Source organism: Sorex araneus, chromosome 4 (genome assembly GCF_027595985.1).
Source record: "Sorex araneus isolate mSorAra2 chromosome 4, mSorAra2.pri, whole genome shotgun sequence".
NCBI classification, from domain to species: domain Eukaryota; kingdom Metazoa; phylum Chordata; class Mammalia; order Eulipotyphla; family Soricidae; genus Sorex; species Sorex araneus.
In genome coordinates, this window is record NC_073305.1 from 81,959,267 (window position 1) to 81,979,487 (window position 20,221).

General features: G+C 45.1%; 1 protein-coding gene across 1 annotated transcript in view; it reads right to left on the reverse strand.

The window, feature by feature from the left end:
• The window catches only part of TNFRSF21 (TNF receptor superfamily member 21), an 81,607-nt gene that overhangs the window by 43,895 nt on the left and 17,491 nt on the right, over positions 1-20,221 (reverse strand). Inside the window, exons 2-3 of the mRNA XM_055134899.1 lie at positions 14,802-15,453; positions 11,691-12,185 (exon numbers count right to left, since the gene is read on the reverse strand). Coding sequence (XP_054990874.1) covers positions 11,691-12,185; positions 14,802-15,453 — 1,147 coding nt within the window. The remainder of the gene's footprint in view (positions 1-11,690; positions 12,186-14,801; positions 15,454-20,221) is intronic.

Sequence of the window (20,221 nt, forward strand, 5' to 3'; positions counted from 1 at the left end):
CCAAGTCTCCTAACACGTTTCCCAGCACCAGCTCTTTCACCTCGAATAACCTGAAATCACCCAATTAAGATGCAGAGGCAAATAGTCAAATCCCAACTCCCCCTTGGACTTAACGATCATCGAGGGACCGTCTCCATCACAACAAGGGCAACCCAGACTTTGCTCCTCCTCCGAGACACATCACCTCTGCCTCCCTCAACTTCCTCTCAAGTGCCTGGAAAAAGGCACAGTGTTAAAGCCTTTCTTCCCTGGGTTTCAGGTTCTTTAAGGTACAGTAGAAACATGGGTCGGGGCTGGAGCAATAGCATAGCGGGTAGGGCGTGTGCCTTGCACATGGCCAACCTGGGTTCAAATCCCAGCATCCCATATGGTCCCCTGAGCACTTCCAGGAGTAATTCCTGAGTGCAGAGCCAGGAGTAACCCCTCTGCATCGCCGGGTGTGACCCAAAAAGCAAAAAAAAAAAAAAAAAAAAAAAAGAAAGAAACATGCGTCAAGACAAATGGTCCATGGTTGGAAGCCTTCCCCAAGGGCTGAGGGAGAGGGCAGTTGGGACAGAGAAAGGACCATTATGACAATAATGATTGGAAGGAATAGTTCCAGATGAGAGATATGTGCTGAGAGTGGGCAAATGACCAAAACAGGACGGCCTCTCAGTAATGTATTGCAAACCATACTGCCCAAAACATATATGCCTCTCGAAGAGCCTGGCAAGCTATGGAGAATATCCTGCCTGCACGAAGATCCTAGCAAACTCCCCATGGAGTATTCGATATGCCAAATACAGTAACAATAACAGGTCTCATTCCCGTGACCCTGAAAAGAGCCTCCAATCGTTGAAAAAACAAGTAAGGAGGGGCTGCTAAAATCTCAGGGCTGAGGTGAATGGAAACATTACTGACACCTGCTCAAGTAAACTGATGAACAACGGGATGACAGTGATACAGTGAATGCCCAAAAGGGGAGAAAGAGAGCGAGAGAGACAGAGATAGAGAGAGAGAGAGAGAGAGAGAGAGACAGACAGACAGACAGACAGACAGACAGAGACAGAGACAGAGAGACAGAGAGAAGAAAAGAGGCAGGCTCTGTCTGTTGGGGGTGTGGCAGGAGGGATTTTCACTCATAAAGGTAGGAAGCTTTATGGGGGACATTGGTCATCGGTGGTGGGAAATGTATACTGGTGGAGGGATGGGTATTGAAACATTGTATGACTCAATCATGAAAGCTTTGTAATTGTATCTCACAGTGACATGGTGATTCCATTGAAAAACAAAATTAAAAAGAATCAAAATAAAGGGAACAGGTTGTCTACTTCACTGTCACACAATTTTCCATGACCCCCTTGAAGTTTACCCTGAATAAAATTACAATATGCTCGTGGCATTCCAATCTAGTCCCAGAATGCGTCTTTGGAAACTGGAGGTTAAAAACACTTAAGTGAAAATAGTACAAGATAGGCAATTTAATACTGTCACTTTTTAGTGTTCCTATTTTTGTCCTTTGCTTTGAAATTCCTGAGACATGAATCTAGTTACCAACTTCTCCCTGCCCGGCCTACCCCCCTTCAGAGTAGCTCGGCACTGTGTACATGGGAAAGGGACACCTCCCAGACTCTCTTTCCAGACTTCAGTCAAAGTACCGAGTCAGAATTAGACAGACTGAACGTTTAGCTTCTCTCTTCTTTGTTCATGTTGCTTATTGGGTCACACCTGCAGTGCTCAGGACTTACCCACACTCTATGCTCAGAGATCATTCTGGTGGGGCTCAGGGGGCCCTGGGATGCCAGGGATCAAATACGGGCTGAGGCGCGCTCAAGGGCGCCAACCTTACTATCGCTCTGACCCCCATCTAGCTTCTCTGTAAAAAAATAATTCGACATCTGAACAACTCCTCTTAAACAGGAGTTTGCACAGCCAAAAGCAGAACCAAGAGGGAAAATTATGTAACTTGTGACACAGAATCCTTCTCTTATCTAATATCACTCATAGCACATTTCCCTAAAGAAATTCATAGCAGTTATGGTTACAGATTAAAAAAAAAAAATGCTGTGCACAGGAGTTTCTCCTGAGCTTCTGAGGTTCCTGGCGGGGTGTTCAGTCTATTATCTATAGGTGAAATCAGACATGGATATTGCTATTTTGTAAGTAAAATTAATTATTTCCATCACCCCACCTTTCTACCTTTATGTGAGTGACACTCCCCCACCCAAAGCTCTTGCTGTGTAGAAGATCTTGCCACATTTGAAGCGCAAAACTATGAACATGCAATTGAAGAACCCCCAGGTACCAACAGGAGTACTGTTTACATTAATTTAATGAGTAGTGCAGGGGATCGAAGTATAACAAAACCCTAGCTCTATTTTTGTTGGATGTTAACAGGCTTACCATGGGTTTGCAATATATAAAATCTCAAGAGAGCACAGATTCACATATGTCTCTCTGTGGAGAGGTCTCTACTCACCCTTCCTCCTCCCATCACTCACTATCAATGAGCACTGTCACATTGTCGCACTGTTGTCCCATTATTTATCGATTTGCTTGAGCAAACACCAGTAACATCTCCATTGTGAGACTTGTTGTTACTGTTTTTGACATATCAAATACACCATGGGTAACTTGTCAGGCTCTGCCGTGACTATCAATGAGGCATCCTCTATATTTGTCAGTCTAACAGTTATTTCTGTCGAGCCTACCCCTGTTTCCTGGCTAGCACCTGTCTATCTCGAACGCTAGTGCTCTTCAAGGAAAGGCAGAATGAGCTTCGGGCCTCCCAATAGCCCGGAGAAGAGAGTTCAATGACTTTTCCAAAGCAGATAAAACCTCCGCCAGCTAAGCTTCCTTTGTGACCATGCAAACTGTTCTTGGAAGTTCAGTTTGTCACCAGGGTTCCCTGGTCCCCATAAAGAGACCCAGGTTTCCCTCAGCTAAAAATTCACAAGTGGCTGAGTGCCCAGAAAGGACTTCTCAACTCCAGTGTAATTAAGGTGACACCCTGGAAGGGATGAAAAAACTGTTTATTTGCTTGTGTTTCTGGGCCACACCCGGAAGTGCTCAGCGGTGACTCCTGGCTCTGCACTCAGGTATCACTCCTGGTGGGGCTCGGGGGAGCATAAGGGATGCTAGGGATCAAACTCAGGTCAGCCGCATGCAAGGTAAGTACCTTACCCATTGTACTATCTCTCGGGTTTGGTTAAGATGGAAAGAGCTGGTTCTGTCATAACTGGGCAAACTTTAACATTCTAGCAGCCATTCTCATGTGCTCTGAAAAAACATGCAAAGAATGCATTTTCTCTAGGTCTTTTTCTGTGTCGAGATTGAAGTGGAAATTTTTGCTGCCTGACCTCTCTTGCCGGGGTGGGGGGGGGAGGGGGACAAGCCTTTCGGGGGAGCTCTTTTGTGCTGCTATGAGCACACAGCGCTTCTCTGGCACCAGCTGGGTGTTGGGCCTCTTATCTGAGTCATGGCATTGTCCTCCCTCCCACCACGCAGTGCAGGGCCAATCAGGACACTGTCTCCTCTGACAGACAGCTGGACAGTGAGTGACAGCCAAATGGCTGCATGGGACAAAATCGACTATGCTCTAGTGATTGACTCAAGTGTCCTCATTTTATGAAAACAAAATGGCAACTGGAAGAGAGGAAAGATTTGGATGCAGGCTTCGAGGGAGGGGAGGGGAGGAGAGGGGAAAGAAAAAAGGAAAGGAGAAGAAAGGGAAAAGGAGGAAGAAAGGAAAAGAAAGAAAGAAAGAAAGAAAGAAAGAAAGAAAGAAAGAAAGAAAGAAAGAAAGAAAGAAAGAAAGAAAGAAAGAAAGAAAGAAAGAAAGAAAGAAAGGAAGGAAGGAAGGAGAAAGAGTAAGAAAGGAGAAAGGGGGGAAAGAAAGGGAGAAAAAGAGAGTAGGAGGAAGGAAAGAAAGAAAAAGGAAGAAAGAAAGAAAGAAAGAAAGAAAGAAAGAAAGAAAGAAAGAAAGAAAGAAAGAAAGAAAGAAAGAAAGAAAGAAAGAAAGAAAGAAAGGAAGGAGGAAGGGAGGAAGGAAGGAAGGAAGGAAGGAAGGAAGGAAGGAAGGAAGGAAGGAAGGAAGGAAGGAAGGAAGGAAGGAAGGAGAAGCCAGAGCAAGAGAGAGAGAGAGATAGAGACAGAGAGAGAGAGAGAGAGAGAGAGAGAGAGAGAGACAGAGACAGAGACAGAGACAGAGACAGAGACAGAGGAAGCCAGAGCTACAGTACAGTGAGTAGAGCATGTGTCTTGCAAATCGGTCAGTCCATGTTCAATTCGCAGCATCCTATACAGTTCTCTGAGCACTGCCAGGAGTGATCCCCTGAACACAGAACCAGGAGGAAGCCCTGAATACAGATGGATGTGGCCCAAATTATGAGAAGAGGAGAAGGGAGAGAAGGTGGGGAGAAGAGGAGAGTGGAGAGGAGAGGAAGGGAGAGGAAAGGAGAGGAAGGGTAGAGGGGAAGGGAGGGGAGGGGAGAAGAGGGAAAGGAACAGGAGGGGAGGGGAAGAGAGAAGCAAACTCGCAAGGGAACAAACAAGCCACCTGTGGCTGCAAATAAAACTCCTGGCATCCAATCGTGCCCCTTATTTACATGCTGCACATAAAAAGCTACTGGCATGCAATCATGCCTCTAAAAGCAGAGTTGAGCAGCTTCAAAGCCTAAAATATGTCCTAGTTTTCTGCCTCAGAACCAGATCTGGAGAGGACAGGTCGACATCCGAGTATCGGGTCCTAAGGAGTCGTGTTTGATTATGGCACTTTCTGCCCGTTTGAGAAGGCACTGCCTGCAACAGGAGATTAAGGCGAGACAAGTAATCATGCCTGGCACTGGGAGATAGTCTATCGGCTCGGGTACGTGCCAGTGGAAGTCTGTTCTGATGTTTGATCCCTGGCACCACTTGGTATCGAGTGTAGCTGGGTACAGCCTGGAGACTACTGAGCACCACTGCGGCCCCTGAGAACCACCAGTCCCCAGCACAGCAGGGCCTCAACAGCACTGCACACTCAGGGCTCAGCACTGCACTGCAGGGCTGGTTGGAGGTTTTGGTATTTTTTAATTTAGATAATTAAAAAAAAAAGTAATCATCCCTGGTATGGAGAGAAAAACATTTCTTATAAAGTTTCTTTCTTTTCTTCTTTCCTTCCTTCCTTTCTATTTTCCTTTACTTTCTTTCCTTCTTTCCTTCCTTCTTTCCTTCCTTTCTTCCTTTCCTCCTACTCTTTCTTTTTCTCTCTTTCTTTCCTCCCGCCCTCCTTTCTTACTCTTTCTGTCTCTTTTCGTTCCTTCCTTCTCTTCCTTCCTTTCTTTCTTTCCTTCTTTCTTTCTTTCTTCCTTCCTTTTTCTTTCTTTCCTTCCTCCTATTCTTCTTTTCTCCCTTTCTTTCCTCCCTTCCTTTCTTACTCTCTTTCTGTCTCTTTCTCCTTTCTTCCTTTCTTCTTTCTTTCTTCCTTCCTTCCTTCCTTCCTTCCTTCCTTCCTTCCTTCCTTCCTTCCTTCCCTTTCTTTCTTTCTTTCTTTCTTTCTTTCTTTCTTTCTTTCTTTCTTTCTTTCTTTCTTTCTTTCTTTCTTTCTTTCTTTCTTTCTTTCTTTCTTTCTTTCGTCAAGAAATCAAAAACCTAGAGACAGTGCAAGTAAGACAACTGCTTCTATTCATGGGGCCACAACTCCAGCCTCCAATAATTTCTTCCTGGTGGTAGTTTTGACACTAAGTAAGCACAAAGTACTCATCATGTGTCTTATATGAAGAAGAATCTTTCTCATTTGTTGTTGGGGAAATGGCACTCATATTACTATGGTCCATGAGCAAGTCCAAGCCAATGAAGATGAGTAGAGAACAGAGATGGTGGTGGAATGCTGATGCTAATGATGGAATCACACCCACCTCATCACTCTGCCAACAGTAATGACAAATGGCTATGTGGCCAGAGAGGTACTAAGTACCAGACACATAATCACTTACTTAACCCTCACAATAACCATGGACAACCACCATCCTCCATTTTATTTTATACCCCAAAACAGGCACAAAGAACTTAAACAAACTGCCCTCAATCACACAGTCAGTGGAACCAGATCCCAGAATCTTTGCTATTCACTGCATACTAATGTAGTACCTTGATTCATGGCTCATGAACAGGAGCCCAGAGAAATAAAAGGTTTTAACTAAAATAACTAGATAGATAATGGCTAGGGTAACATTTAGAACTCAGACTCTTTAATATAATTTCTACTGCATGATATTGCTTTCTTCTTCCAGTCCTTACCTCCATCACCCGCCTTAGTCCATTTTGATCTTATCTTATGATCCCCACAAGCTTTCTACCCGTTTCAATTCTGATGGAACAAAACACCCCAAGTATTAAGAAGGTGACTTGTCTTCGATTTAGCCCACTTGTCTCCACCTCTTCAGCGTCCAAGAACCAAAAGGCTCCAAGTTGAAAGAAGCCAATTAGATTGTGGACTGGGAGCATCTTTGTAGCTGGTCTGTGCATGTTTTGAAGCACTAGTGCCATGCACACCTCATTAGCTTTAAAAAATAAAGCTTCATCTCGCTCTCTATGCCAATTAGCATTTTAAAAAAATCTACTTTAAGTCCTCTGTTTAAATCCCTAGCTTTCCAAGGAAAAAATTCAATATTAAGTAGTTTGAAAACAATCCAACCTCAAAAAATGATGAGTGGATTAGATCTCAGATGTTCTAGAGCAGTGCTAGCCACTAAAACTTTCTATAATGGAAAAGTCCTATACCTCTCCTCTTCAATATGGTAATGAAAAGTCATGTATGATTCACGAGTTCAGCTATCAATGGTGGAAAGGAGAAACTCTCCTCCTTATTTAGGTTATTTTTTTTTAATTTCTTTTTGCATTTTGGGTCACACCTGGCAATGCACAGGCGTTACTCTTGGCTTTGCCTTCAGGAATTACTTTTGGCGGTGCTCAGGAGACCATAGGGGATGCTGGAAATCGAACCCGGGTCAGCCACATGCAAGGCAAATGCCCTACCCACTGTCCTATCATGCCAGCTCCATATTTAGGTTAACTTTAGACTCATTTATTTCTTTTTGGGTCTCCTTAACAGTGCTCAGAGGTCTGGGGGTCAACAGGGTCAGCCTGGTGGTTTTCAAGTGACCGAACGCTACTAGGATTGAATTTGAGCGATAGGCATGATGCTTTAAGCCATCTCCCAGGACCTAACTTACATTATGACATATGCAGCTGCAATAGAACCAGCTCACCCCTACATCTCCCCTCCTGGAGCCAGTGCTACTGGTCAGGCAGAGGGAACGCAGAATAAGGCCCAGGGTCTGCTCCCTGGTACTCAGAACCACTGTGGATAGAGAAAACAGAGGACAATTGTCAACATGATGCAATGGCAAAGGGAATTAAGAAGTAGCGCCCAGATGACAGATCTCTGCAGTACAGGTCCCAGCCAGACTGCTGGAGGACCAGCTGCCTTCACCATCCCTTTGGCAGCTGACTTACTGCAGCATTGCTCTTCCGTGTCCTCTCCTTTAAGAATTCCATCAGAAGAGATGACTGCCCCTGTCAAATTCTCACTATCCTCCTATGGCATGGGACTAAGAACATGCTAATCAGGAACTAAGCACATTTTAAACAAGATCAAGCCAGTTCCTTTGTCTCCCTCCCGACCCTCCATTTGCTCTCGCAGTCTCAAGTCTGAAAGTACAAAGGAAATAAAGAGGAGGGGAGAGAGATCCCACCCAGTTTCACTCCCCTTATCACCAATGAGGCTCTTCTGCAAGGCAATTTCCCCTCCTCTCTTGCATGTCACCGAGCCCCTCCAAATTCCCAGGGCAACTGTGAAAATAATTTCATGCTTTTTTTGTAAGTAGTTGAGAGAAGGGAGCATAGCAGAGAAAGGCAGAGAGAGAGGGGGAGAGCGAGAAAGGTAATGCCCCATAGTGGGAAGAGTCACTTTTAGTCCCATCCTCGGGGTCTGCACTTATACCAGAGACTGGGATCGGGTGAGACTTTCTTTTGGTGCTCAGAGATCACTTCTGGCAGTGCCTGGGGGACCAAATATGATATCGGGGATCGAAGCAGAGTCTGCCACATTCAAGTCAACACTTTACTCATCACTGTACATTCTCTAGCCCCAGGCTAATTTTCTCTTTTCCATAGTCCTAAATTAATGAAGGAAGAGACTTATTGGGGATCGTGTCAGACATTCTCAATATGATGACTAGGTGTGTGCAGACTATTGTTACCAGCCTCACTTTTGTACTTGCTATGACAAACCAGTTTAAGCAAAAGAAGTGTTTTTGCTACAAGCTCCTAATGAGTATATCCCTGCATTACTCTTCATTATAAACAAACAGCATTGTGGAACTCCTCTCCATAACTGTGTGTCATTAGTTTTTATGACACACAAGGAAAGTTTTTAGGACCAGCGCAATAATACAGCAGATAGAGCATTTGCCATGCACACAGCCAACCCAGATTGGGTCCCTCGAGCCTGCCAGGAGTGATCCCTGAGTGCAGAACCAGGGCAAAGCCCTGAATACTGCCAGCTGTGGCCCAAAACAAAAAAGAAAAAAGAGAGAAAGTTTTTAGAAATGACATAAACCTAACAAACTGAGCATGGACAACAGAGAGATCTGAATGACACGCAGACCCAGTGAACAGACTCTTCCATTTCTTAAGCACAAAAGCTCTGCAAAGACTTTCCATTCCTAGTAACAAAATAGATATCCTGCAAGAAACCACAATGGTCGCAACCTCCCCAACAGAAAACTGTTCTGACTTCAGAAAGGAAGGAAGCACACAAAATACCACGGCACCTCGGTCTTCCAGCTTCCTTCCATGTAGTATCATTTTATATTCCCTCGGCAGTAGGGCGCCATGGAAATAAGAATGCAATTTTTGCAAAGTTCAACTTAAAAACCTCCAATCCAAGGTAGGCAGAAAGGGATGAATGGACGCTATTCTGGTTGGAGAGAAAGATGAGACTCTGTGATCATGCTTCAGGGTGCTAGGGGTCTAGAAGGACATTCAGAAGGACATCGGGAGCAGGGCATGGTCTACTCAAGACGGGCTGAATTAAGTGAGGATTTACGTAACCTCCTTCAGAGAACATCTAAGACTAGGTGATTCTGTTCCCACCTTCTTCCTGAAGAACAATTCAATGTGAATTAGACCAGGACCAGTAAGAGAAAGATCTTATTATACATGATTATCTGTTCCTCAGGATTCACTGGACAATTCCATTCAGTTCAATGACGTATTGTTTCAAGAGTCCTCTGTGAGCACCTGGAATGACTTATTAAACAGACCCTTCCTTTGTACTGGGATCTTACCTGGTTGTTCCTTTGAGACAAGCAATTTTGAAGGAAGAGGCCTTTCCCAAAAAAACACCTTAAGTATAAATATCCTGATGCAAAAACCCAGGGGGAAAGGTTGAACTATTGGAAGAGAGAGGCATACCTGAATGAAACCATTGTGATTTAACTGGAAAAGCATATTGCTGAAGTAATGCTTTCACAGAAGATATGGCCAGACTTTGTTTGATCTGGCACTTCTATTCTTTTTCATGAAATAGGACATTGTTTTAAGGACACAAGCACAGTAGTTTACAAGGTTCTTGTGCCTATAAGAATATCTAAGGTCATTGTATTAAACTGCTTTCTGCTGCTGGACCAGTTTTACTTCTGCTACTGTACTCTCACAAATTTTGAAAAATACATTGCTATAAAGAGTTAGGAAATATAGTCGACCACGATCTAATCCAAAAATGCAACAGCTACAGGAACAGAGGGCTCTTTAACAAGACAAATAATGAGAGCACAGCTCCAAATATTTACATAATCTAACAATGTTCACTCATTTTTTAACTAATTAGATAGATCTGAACAATGTTCTGATTGGTTCTTAAAGGCAATTTAACAAAGAAAGAACTGATCCACTGATCCTATATGGGGTGGTGGGGGGGGGGAAGAAATCAAAGTCCTTGCTAGGTCAACTAACATTAGAATGAGGATATTACTGTAGCACTGTCATCCCGTTGTTCATCGATTTCCTCAAGCAGGCACCAGTAACGTCTCCATTGTGAGACTTGTTGTTACTGTTTTTGGCATATCAAATATGCCACGGGTAGCTTGCTAGGCTCTGCCATTCGGGCGGGATACTCTCGGTAGCTTGCCTGGCTCTCCGAGAGGGATGGAGGAATCGAACCTGGGTCTGTTGTGTGCAAGGCAAACGCCGTACCTGCTGTGCTATCACTCCAGTCCAGAATATGGATGTTAAATTAAAATACTATAGCCATATTAAATTCACCAAGTTTGAAGACTGTTCTGCATCCAAGAGAGTATCCTCATTTTAGGAAATAGTATGCACTGAAGCATCTAGAAGTGAAGGGTCATGAAAGAAGTCTGAAAGAAATTTTACTCATATGCATATGTCACTGTATATAAAAATATTGTATAGCATAATATAATTATATAGTTATATGCTCTATGTAATACACATTTTATAATATGATCTTTATGTACATGTACATATTATATAGATTATTGTTGCAGGGGTGCTCAGGGTCCACCAGGGCCATAGAAGATGGTACTGGATTCGGGGGGAGAGGGTACATGCAGCGCTGGGAATCAAACCTAAGACTTCACCTTGAGAGGTTAGTTTACACATCTAAGAGAAAAAGAGGGGCCGGAGCGATAGCACAGCGGGTACGGCGTTTGCCTTGCACGCGGCCGACCCGGGTTCAATCCCCGGCATCCCATATGGTCCCCCAAGCACCGCCAGGAGTAATTCCTGAGTGCAAAGCCAGGAGTAACCCCTGAGCATCGCTGGGTGTGACCCAAAAAGAAAAATAAATAAATAAATAAACAAAAGTAAAAAGAAAAAAAAGAGAGAGAGAAAAAGAGAGGGCACTGGATGGGATCACCAAAACTTGAGCCTGGAATTTTGTTTAGGAGTCAGAGAAATGAAAGTCACTGCCACGGCCTGCTGAAACAAGTTCTAGAAACTATTTTTAAATGGAAACAACAACAACAAACAATAGACCAGCCTGTACCAACACCCAGTGGGTATCAGATTAAAAAAAAATGCCGAGCTCCAGCCTTAGATGATCATTAACGTATGAAATTTGGAGTGTTAATGATCCAGAAACTGGAGCGCCCCCCCCCCACCGCAAGTAGAAGGGAGGAATAGGATAGGTGAGAAAAGTGATGGGAATTTAAAATAAGGTTCAGATTCCAAACGCAAACTTAAAACAAGCTGTTTTCCTCCCTTTATTTTTCAGCAGCTTAGCAGAGGCAAACAAGGCACCGGCCCCACGGTCAGTGGAGACACACAGTCTACTCCCACCCCCCAGAAAACAACAAGCAGTGTGAGTCGGCGCCGCCAGAACTCTCTGAACCCAATTCCCTCACTGGTTCAAAGAAGAGGTTGAACAAAGTCCTCAGGAGTCGCACTCGGCCCCCCGATTCTGCAAGCATTCTCCTTTGAAGGAGCTGGGGCCGTGGGCAGGGAGGCCAGTCTCTCTGAATGGATGCCACCTCCTGCAGACCACCTCTTTCTTCGCTGCACCGCTAGATCATATCGCAGTCGAGATACCAAAAAGTTGAAAAGGTTTTGCTTTTCCCATCTTCTGACCAGAGAGGGGACAGGGTGGGGAAGGCGGGGTGGGAAAAGGGTGAGAGGGGTAAAAAAAGGAGAAAAATCACACTCACCGTGGCCGTTGCAGTAGTACACCCACTTCTCTCGGTTCTGGGTTTGGGCCACAGATTTCTTCAGGCCTGCCTTTTCCACAATGGTGCTGGGGTCCTGCCGGGGCCCCTTTTTCAGAGTCCTGGAGCTTTTCCGGATACTGCACACCACTATCACCACCAGCACGAGCAGCAGAAAAAGCACAATCATCCAAGGCAGATGCTCGTTGATGTCAAAATGCTTGTGGGCGCTCTGCCGGGGAGGGCCCCTCTTGAGGCCTTTGATGGGCGTGCTGGACTTCTCACCCGCCGTGGCCTCCATGGACGGCAGCAGCTTCAGGATATGTCTGTGGTGTGGACCTTGCTGGTGGTTGACGAGCGGGAGATTTGGGAAAGTTTTGTTCACGTTCTCCTCCCCCAGCGCTGAGCTTGCATTGTCAGGGGCTGTCCCTTCCTGGATGTCACTGGGTACCTTTGGTCTAACAGAGGCAGAAGAGTTGGATTCTGTTGAGTTCATGCCTAGAAAAAAAAAAAAGAGCATAGGAGAGGGGAAGAGTTTTGCTATATTTGGGGATCTATATACTCCCTCCCCTTCCTGGTCATCTCCAAACCCAGCCAAACAATCGAAAGCTGACTTGCGAGGCTTCATAATATTATGTCGCACATTTGAGGAAAGACCCTCACGGTACCTTTATGCAAAAGTTTAAAACTAAGCTTACAACTAAACTTTCTTCCTTGTTCCAAAACTAAGGGCATCCTCGGTGATGAGAGCTGCAGAGTATTTAATCCTGTGCTCTGTACACCATGCAGGTGCCTGGATGTTCTGAGTTTCAGGCAATTCTTAATTGCTTTATTAAGAGAACAATTCCAGTGTAATATTTTTCCCTCTTCCTCCCATCTTTTGACTATTTTGATGCAATGGGTAGAATGAAGAATATGTGTACAAGGACTGGAGCGACAGCACAGTGGGTAGGGCGTCTGCCTTGCATGCAGCCAACCTGGGTTCGATTCCCAGAATCCCATGTGGTCCCCTGAGCGCTCCTGAGTGCAGAGCCAGGAGTGACCCCTGTGCATCGCTGGGTGTGACCCCCCCACACAAAAAAAGGAATATGAATACAGCAAGGAGCTCAAACTCAAACCCAAGTTGGGCCAGTGAAAAGTCAAAGTCACTGTCACTGTCATTCCATTGTTCATCGATTTGCTCAAATGGGCACCAGTAACATCTTTTATTGTGAGACTTGTTACTGTTTTTGACATATTGAATACACCACAGGTAGCTTGCCATGCTCTGCCGTGCGGGCGAGATACTCTCGGTAGCTTGCCGGGCTCTCAGAGAGGGATGGAGGAATCAAACCTGGGTTGACCACGTGCAAGACAAATGCCCTATCCACTGTGCTATCGCTCCAGTCCTGAGAGAAGTCAGTGTATAAAATAAGGCCAGACTTGCTTAGTATCAGCTGTTGACAGATAAAGAAGATTTGGGGTTGGGTGGAAGTGATAGTTCAGCACGTAGGGTGTTTGCCTTACACATGGCAGACCCAGGTCCTGTCAATCTTCACCTGGTCCCTTGAGCCCGCCAAGAGTAATCCTTGAGTGCAGAGCCATGAGTAAGCCCTGAGAACTGCAGGGTGCAGCCCCCAAACTAATAAGCAAATAAATAAAATTTTACTGGACCAAGGTGTTAGATCATTTGCCTTGCATGCAGTCAACCTGGGTTTGATTACCTGCACCCCATCTGGTCCCCCGAGTACCTCCAAGAATGACTCCTGAACAGAGCCAGAAAAAACCCTGAACATTGCTGGGTGGACACCAATCCCTGCCAAAAGCTGGGGTTACAGCTTAGAATAACTTCTTTTAGACAATATTGATAAAATTTCACAAGTTGTCTTCATTAAGGAGCATGAAAGCTAGGATTTTGAGTCTCAAGAGACAGGACCTGACCTGTATTAGCTGTCTAAGAAACTTGTGTGGGTTATTTGAGGTCTCTCAACCTATTGCTTAATTTCAAAACAGTGACAGTTAAAAGACCCTCTGGTAGGATTGTCATGGAGATCAACTGTAATCACACATGGAAGCATGCTGGCCAGCACAGCTCAAGATAGCTATTATCTCAAAAATTAAATGTTTTAAAAGAATCTGAAAATTTTAAAAGACAAAATTATGTGTTTTGTCCACAGTACACAAAAATTCTGTGGGCCGGGGAAGGAGGAATATTTGATGTAAGGTTTAAATCAAAATCACTTCTAAAAAAAAAATTCATATTCCAGTTGTGAATACTTCTTTTCCTCCAATGTGCTATAAATTTGTGTTCCCTGAAGCTTCTATCCCATCCTTCGCCCCACTCTGGATTCAATACTCTGCCCCCTTCTAGATATCATGGAATTTTCTTCTGATCTCCCTCCTTTCCTTTAGGTTATCTAACCAGGATGGGTGCCAGGTAGGAAAACTTGGATCTGGAAGGAAACTTAAATATCTGAATCACTTGTGTCATTGACAAGATTGAAATGAAAGCCTGGTTTTTTCATTCTTTCCTTCCTTCCTTTTTTCTAAGTGAAACAAATTGTTTTCTATTTGCTTCTCTAAGAAAGAAATTTACTTAGAGAAGTGAGGAAAGATAAAAAAAGATATACTTGTTCGAGAAAGAATGTGGGTTTCTGCAGAACGGAAAAGCCTCAATCTCATTTTCTATTGTGATGTGATGACTTTTTTTTTTTTTGCTTTTTGGGTCACACTTGGCAATGCACAGGGGTTACTCCTGATTATGCACTCAGGAATCACCCCTGGCGGTGCCCAGGGGACCATATGGGATGCTGGGAATCGAACCTGGGTTGGCCGCGTGCAAGGCAAACGTCCTACCCGCTGTGCTACCGCTCCAGCCCCTGGGGTGTGATTTTCTATCTTAACTTTCCATCCTCAATATCTGACAACCCCCCACCCCAACAGAAAATTCCTGAGATTAAGTGTTCCTAACAGGTGCAAAGAAACCAGATTTAATTAGCCATAGCATGGAGACTCCTTTGTCAAGGGCTGACTATGAAATATACAAACTCAGGAACAGCCTTGCACACCCTGTTCTTGATTCCCCCACTTGGGCACAAAGCTTTCTTCAAAAAATAACTAATGAGGCTAAGTTACCTTTGGGAACGTAAGTGGAGGAAGGGACTTCATGGGATTCCGTGTGCTCAGGGCGTGAAAAGATGGTTGTGCCAGGGGAAGGTGGGGTGGTGCTGGAGGAAGACGGGAGGGTGCCACAGACGTTGTCTGCCTCCTTGGTCCCCGGCTTGATCACCACCAGGTTCTGACTCACACAGTCTGTGTACGCTTTGCATTTCATCACACTAGAAGGCACATCAGAGAAGGTACCCCGAGCGCACTGCTTACACCGCACGTCCTCAAACTCTGTCCCTTTCTTCCGCACACCCCATCCTACGGGACACACTGTGTGGGGGACACAGGTACCATTAGACTGGTACATGCCATGTGGGCAAGTGCATTCTCGGTCAGTCAAGGCAGCACAAGGTAATTTTTCAACCATTGGCCATGGGCATGGCTGGCTACAGTCATGGCATTTCTCTATGCCATTCTCATGCCTGGTAAAGGTCCCCGAGGGGCAGCTGCTGCAGACACGCAGGCTTGTGTTGGTACAGTGCTCAGAGACATAGGTTCCTGCCGGACACTTGTCACAGGTTAGCACCTGGCCAGTGGCTCGGTCGACATGGTGGTATTTGCCAGTGAGTGTTGGGAACTTCTGCTCTGGTTGAGCCATGGTGGTGCCAAGGAATCCAAGCTGAAAGGAAAAAAAGGGATGGGAGGGACAAAAAACAGTAGGTATTATATAGAAACAGGAGGGAAAGGGGGAGAAAAATCCCACCACACCATCATTGTTCCTATTAAAATATCACACCTGTACCAACCGTGTTGTCTTTCTACTACTGCCATAACATCACAGAAAGAGAGGGACAGAGACTCGCACTTCCACCCTTGGACCTGCTCAACTGTGAGACTCTCATCATGTTCCCTTCTCTTTGCCTCACTTCTTAATTTTTCCATCTGTGACATGAAGCCGACATTGCCTCTAAAATTGATTGTAAAAATCAATTGAGAATATGAATATGAAAATGTTTTGGAGCCTGCACTTAAAACGCTATATGGAAGTCAAAATCCTAATGTAAGTAATAAACCAGACCTCTTATTTTCTTTCCACAACCCAATTGTTGAGTTGACATTTCTTGATACCACAGCAAAGCAAGTGAGAAGGTAGAATCGCATATATTTCAAGCTGCTACTTCCACAGCACCCAATTAGTCAGGTAGAGCTAACCAATAGACAAAGCAGCATTTTTTTTTTAATTTTTGGCGTTTTTTTTTTTTTGCTTTTTTGGGTCATACCTGGCAATGCACAGGGGTTACTCCTGGCTCTGTGCTCAGGAATTACTCCTGGTGGTGCTCAGGGGACCATATGGGATGCTGGGAATCGAACCCGGGTCGGCCACGTACAAGGCAAACACCCTACCCACTGTTCTATCACTCCAGCCCCCAGGGCAGTATGTTTGTTTTTTTTTTTAAAGACTCAGTCTGCATAGCTGTATTTTTGGTTTTGTCTGCAAGAGAGACAAGACTTTGATATCCCAAGTGAGCTTCGAAGAACAGAGTTGATATACATCCTGTTTTATTCAGCCTTTGAAGGTCCTGGTCACTAGAGCATGGATGCGCTACGAACCATGGGTGGACTACGAAATAACCATGGTGGCACCCAGGCACAAGGCAGAGCACTGTAATCATCTTTAATCTGAGACAGAAAAAGAAACAGCATTGGGGCTGGAGCGATAGCACAGCGGACAGGGCGTTTGCCTTGCACACGGCCAACCCGGGTTCAATTCCCAGCATACCGTATGGTCCCCTGAGCACTGCCAGGAGTAATTCCTGAGTGTAGAGCCAGGAATAATCCCCGTACCCTGTGCATCGCCAGGTGTGACCCAAAAAGAAAAAAAAAAAAAAGAATCAGCATTGATTTACTAACTTGATAGGAAGCAACTTCATCTTACACTTCAGAGGGACAAAATAAAGGTCTCCTGTTCAGAAAATTCTCTATTCTCTTCCATTTTACACTGTAGCCTTTTTCTCCTTTTCTATGTCCTTCTGCTTACAAAACCAGTTCCAGAACCCAGTTCTGAGCAGATGCATTAGACCAAGGGAACAAAGTCCATCACCATTTTATGCATTCCAAGTTCCATTTGGCAAATCATGGCAACAAATCATGTTCCAATCTCCCTGACACTGAGGACCTGGCCCGGGAGGATGCAAAATGACTTTGCCCTGGACTTCTCCAAGTTCCGACTAGTTTCTAAGTGCAAAGTTTTAGTTACCTACAGTGTTCTGGAAGTTTGAAAGGTGTTATATAAATAGCCTAATTGGTAGGTTATTACACCTTTACATATGAACAAAGAACAGTCTCAGCAAAGAGCATCAGTCTGGGGTTCACTGCAGGAGCACCAGGAGAGCACTGGGATATCAACAGTACTGGGGTACCCAGACTGTAAGTAAGGCTTGGCAACGTACAGTTCCTGAATTTACCCTGGGCGCACAGAACCTCCCCAGAAAAGGAAGGCTTCTAGAATCTGTATCAATTCCAGAGGTACTACCCCTAGTAAGAGGCAAAGCGTAGGTACTCCTAGTCTTCCCCAACTCACTGTGGATTTCTCAATTCTTTGTTCACATTTAGAATAGCTGATGTTTGAGTTTCTACTTAAAGCCAAGCTCAGGCACATTCCCCACTCATGGGGTCAGATGCATTGCATCCTCAGACGAAATGCCTTTCTTTTACTTTATGGGCACCCTTGGGTCTCCCCCCTCTGAAGAAGCTTCTCCTTTGAGTACATAACTTTCTCTCTCTCTCTCTCTCTCTTGCTCCCTCTCTCTTTCTCTCTCTCTGCCTCTCTCTCTCTCTCTCTTTATATATTCCCTAAATTAAACTATTTTACATCATGAAAATAAGTAACTAAAAGCAAAGTTCAGGGCTCTTTCAAGTGTATCATACTAAGTAACCCACTTCAGATGAAATGGCTCAAAAAACAAGCTTTCAGATGACCTCATGCGACAGGACGTTAATCCAGCTCCTAGGAAAACAGCTAACAAGCATGCCTAAGCAGTTCTGCCTCGGCTGTGCACTAGATAAGCAGAGAACTAGACACTGTGGTTTCAACAGGCAAATATTTATGACAGGCCCAGTCGACGTGCTAGTCACTGGCCCATTGGGACTTTGAAAGAGTTATTCCAGCCCTAATGAAGTTCACCTTCTCTATCTGAAGGGGCAAAACCAACTCACTGCATCACTAATTACCTAATCGAAGTGGAGATTACTGCTGAGAAGGAGATACAGCGTCTGGTGAGGGCTTAACAAGTACTTGCTAACTCAGGGATGTCAGAGAAACGCTGCTGCATTGGAACAGATTCTGAAGGAGAAGCAGAACTTATCTCCAGGCAAGGGAAATGGAGCAACCTTAGGCCAAGGGAGCTTGGAACAAAGGTCAGAAGCAGAAGGAAGCTCCGCTTAGAGACTAGATAGCTATGTTAGGGGGCTGAGGATATGGCTCAAGCAACAGAGCACATACCAGGCGTGTACAAGGCCCCCCCCCCCCCCCCCCCCCCCGTGCATGGCCACCTAGTATTTCCAGATGTGGTCCATACAACAGTAGTTGAAAAAGCAACATAGTGGCTAGAGTTAGACTCAGACAGGCTGTACAAGGCTAATCCAAACAGCACTTAGAAGTCACAAAGGCATTTATATGGAGGCGTTGAAGGAGAACTCTCTTCCCATTCCAACTCCATTTGAAGGGGAACACGAAGGTGGTGGAACTGGGGGTGACTCGGGCCAGTATGGTACCCTGGAAAGAAAGGGTACTCGAACAGCTGGGTTTGGAGGATGCCTTTCTACACAGGTTTTTTTAATTAGACTCCCAAGAGCACAGAGCAGAGCAGAGTTCTGAGAACTGCTGCCGTGAACAGGAACATGACCCCAAGGAGGATCCACCTGCCAGGGAGGGAAGGAAGGAGTCTCTAAGCTCCCGCTCTGTTCAAACACAGCAGGCTCAACATAGCCATTTTTTAAAGGGCCATCCGAGGCAAAATTCAGCTGAAGGAAGGTTTCTTCTCTAACCCAATTGGAAAATCACTGCACTTAAGAAGCTTCTAAGAAATCTTCTAGTTTCAAAGTTAACAGTTAAGGCCATTCAAGCTGCAAGGCTGGAGAACATGCTGGTGAAGAGGTGGGCCTTTAGTCTCACTAAGAGCATGCTGAGAGGAAGTCCCGGCAACAGACGCCCAGATGGCAAAGCTATTCTACGGCCTTTCCATGAACTCAGGGCACCTGACTTAAACCAAGGGCTTTTAATCCACTAGCCTCATGGCGGCCCTCTGGTTTCTAAGAAAACGATCCCATTGCTCATCGATTTGCTCGAGCGGGCACCAGTAACGTCTCCATTGTGAGACTTGTTACTGTTTTTGGCATATCGAATATGCCACGGGTAGCTCGCCAGGTTCTGCCGTGGGGGTAAGATACTCTCGGAAGCTTGCCAGGCTCTCCGAGAAGGGCAGAGGAATCAAACCCGGATTGGCCACGAGCAAGGCAAATACCCTACCCGCTGTGCTATCACTCCAGTCCAAGAAAACGATATCAAAATCATTTCCATAGAAGCTTCTAGGTGTAAAGCAGTGGACAGAAAGTGGGGACGAGGCAGAGCTTGATTCAAACCAGTCATTAGGAATATGCTCTGTAAATTATAAAAAAGAAAAAAAATAACTTTAGGGCCTTGGGACGTTGGTGGAGGGAAGCGGGCAGTCTGGGGTGAGGGTGGTGTTGGATCATGTATGCATGAAAATACCATGATATCATGAACAATGGGCTGGAGAGATAGCACAGCGTTAGGGCGTTCGCCTTTCATGCGGCCAACCCGTGTTCAATTCCTCCACCCTTCTTGGAGAGCCCAACAAACTACCGAGAGTATCTCACCCACATGGCAGAGCCTGGCAAGCTACCTGTGGCATATTGTTATGCCAAAAACAGTAACAAGTCTCACAATGAGAGATGTTACTGGTGCTCACTTGAACAACCCGATGAGCAACGGGATGACAGTGACAGTGATTATGAACAATATTATAATTGTGGTACTTGAGTTATGGTATTTAAATAAAAATGAAGGAGGATGTCGAAGATGGTTCCTAACAGCAAATGTTCAAGAAAAATCCTGAACCACAGATGGAGTCTCAGTCAAGTCAAAGAACAGATAGAGCCCTCAAAGCCTGATGCTGGGACCCACCACTCAGGATCCTGCTGGCCCCATTTGCCATTAGCTGAGAGACCTGAAAGAATATCAAAATTACCTGGCGGGCTTTTTGAAAACTTGAATCCCCCAATGCTGTCATCTGACATCATTGCGTATCTAAAATGGGGGTAGAGACTGGCTTTGTTTTGTTTGTAAACTTCTTTAGAGGTTCAGCTGCCCAACTGAGTTTTAATCCCCTGAGCTACCCCGCTGGATTTTATCATATATGATCGGA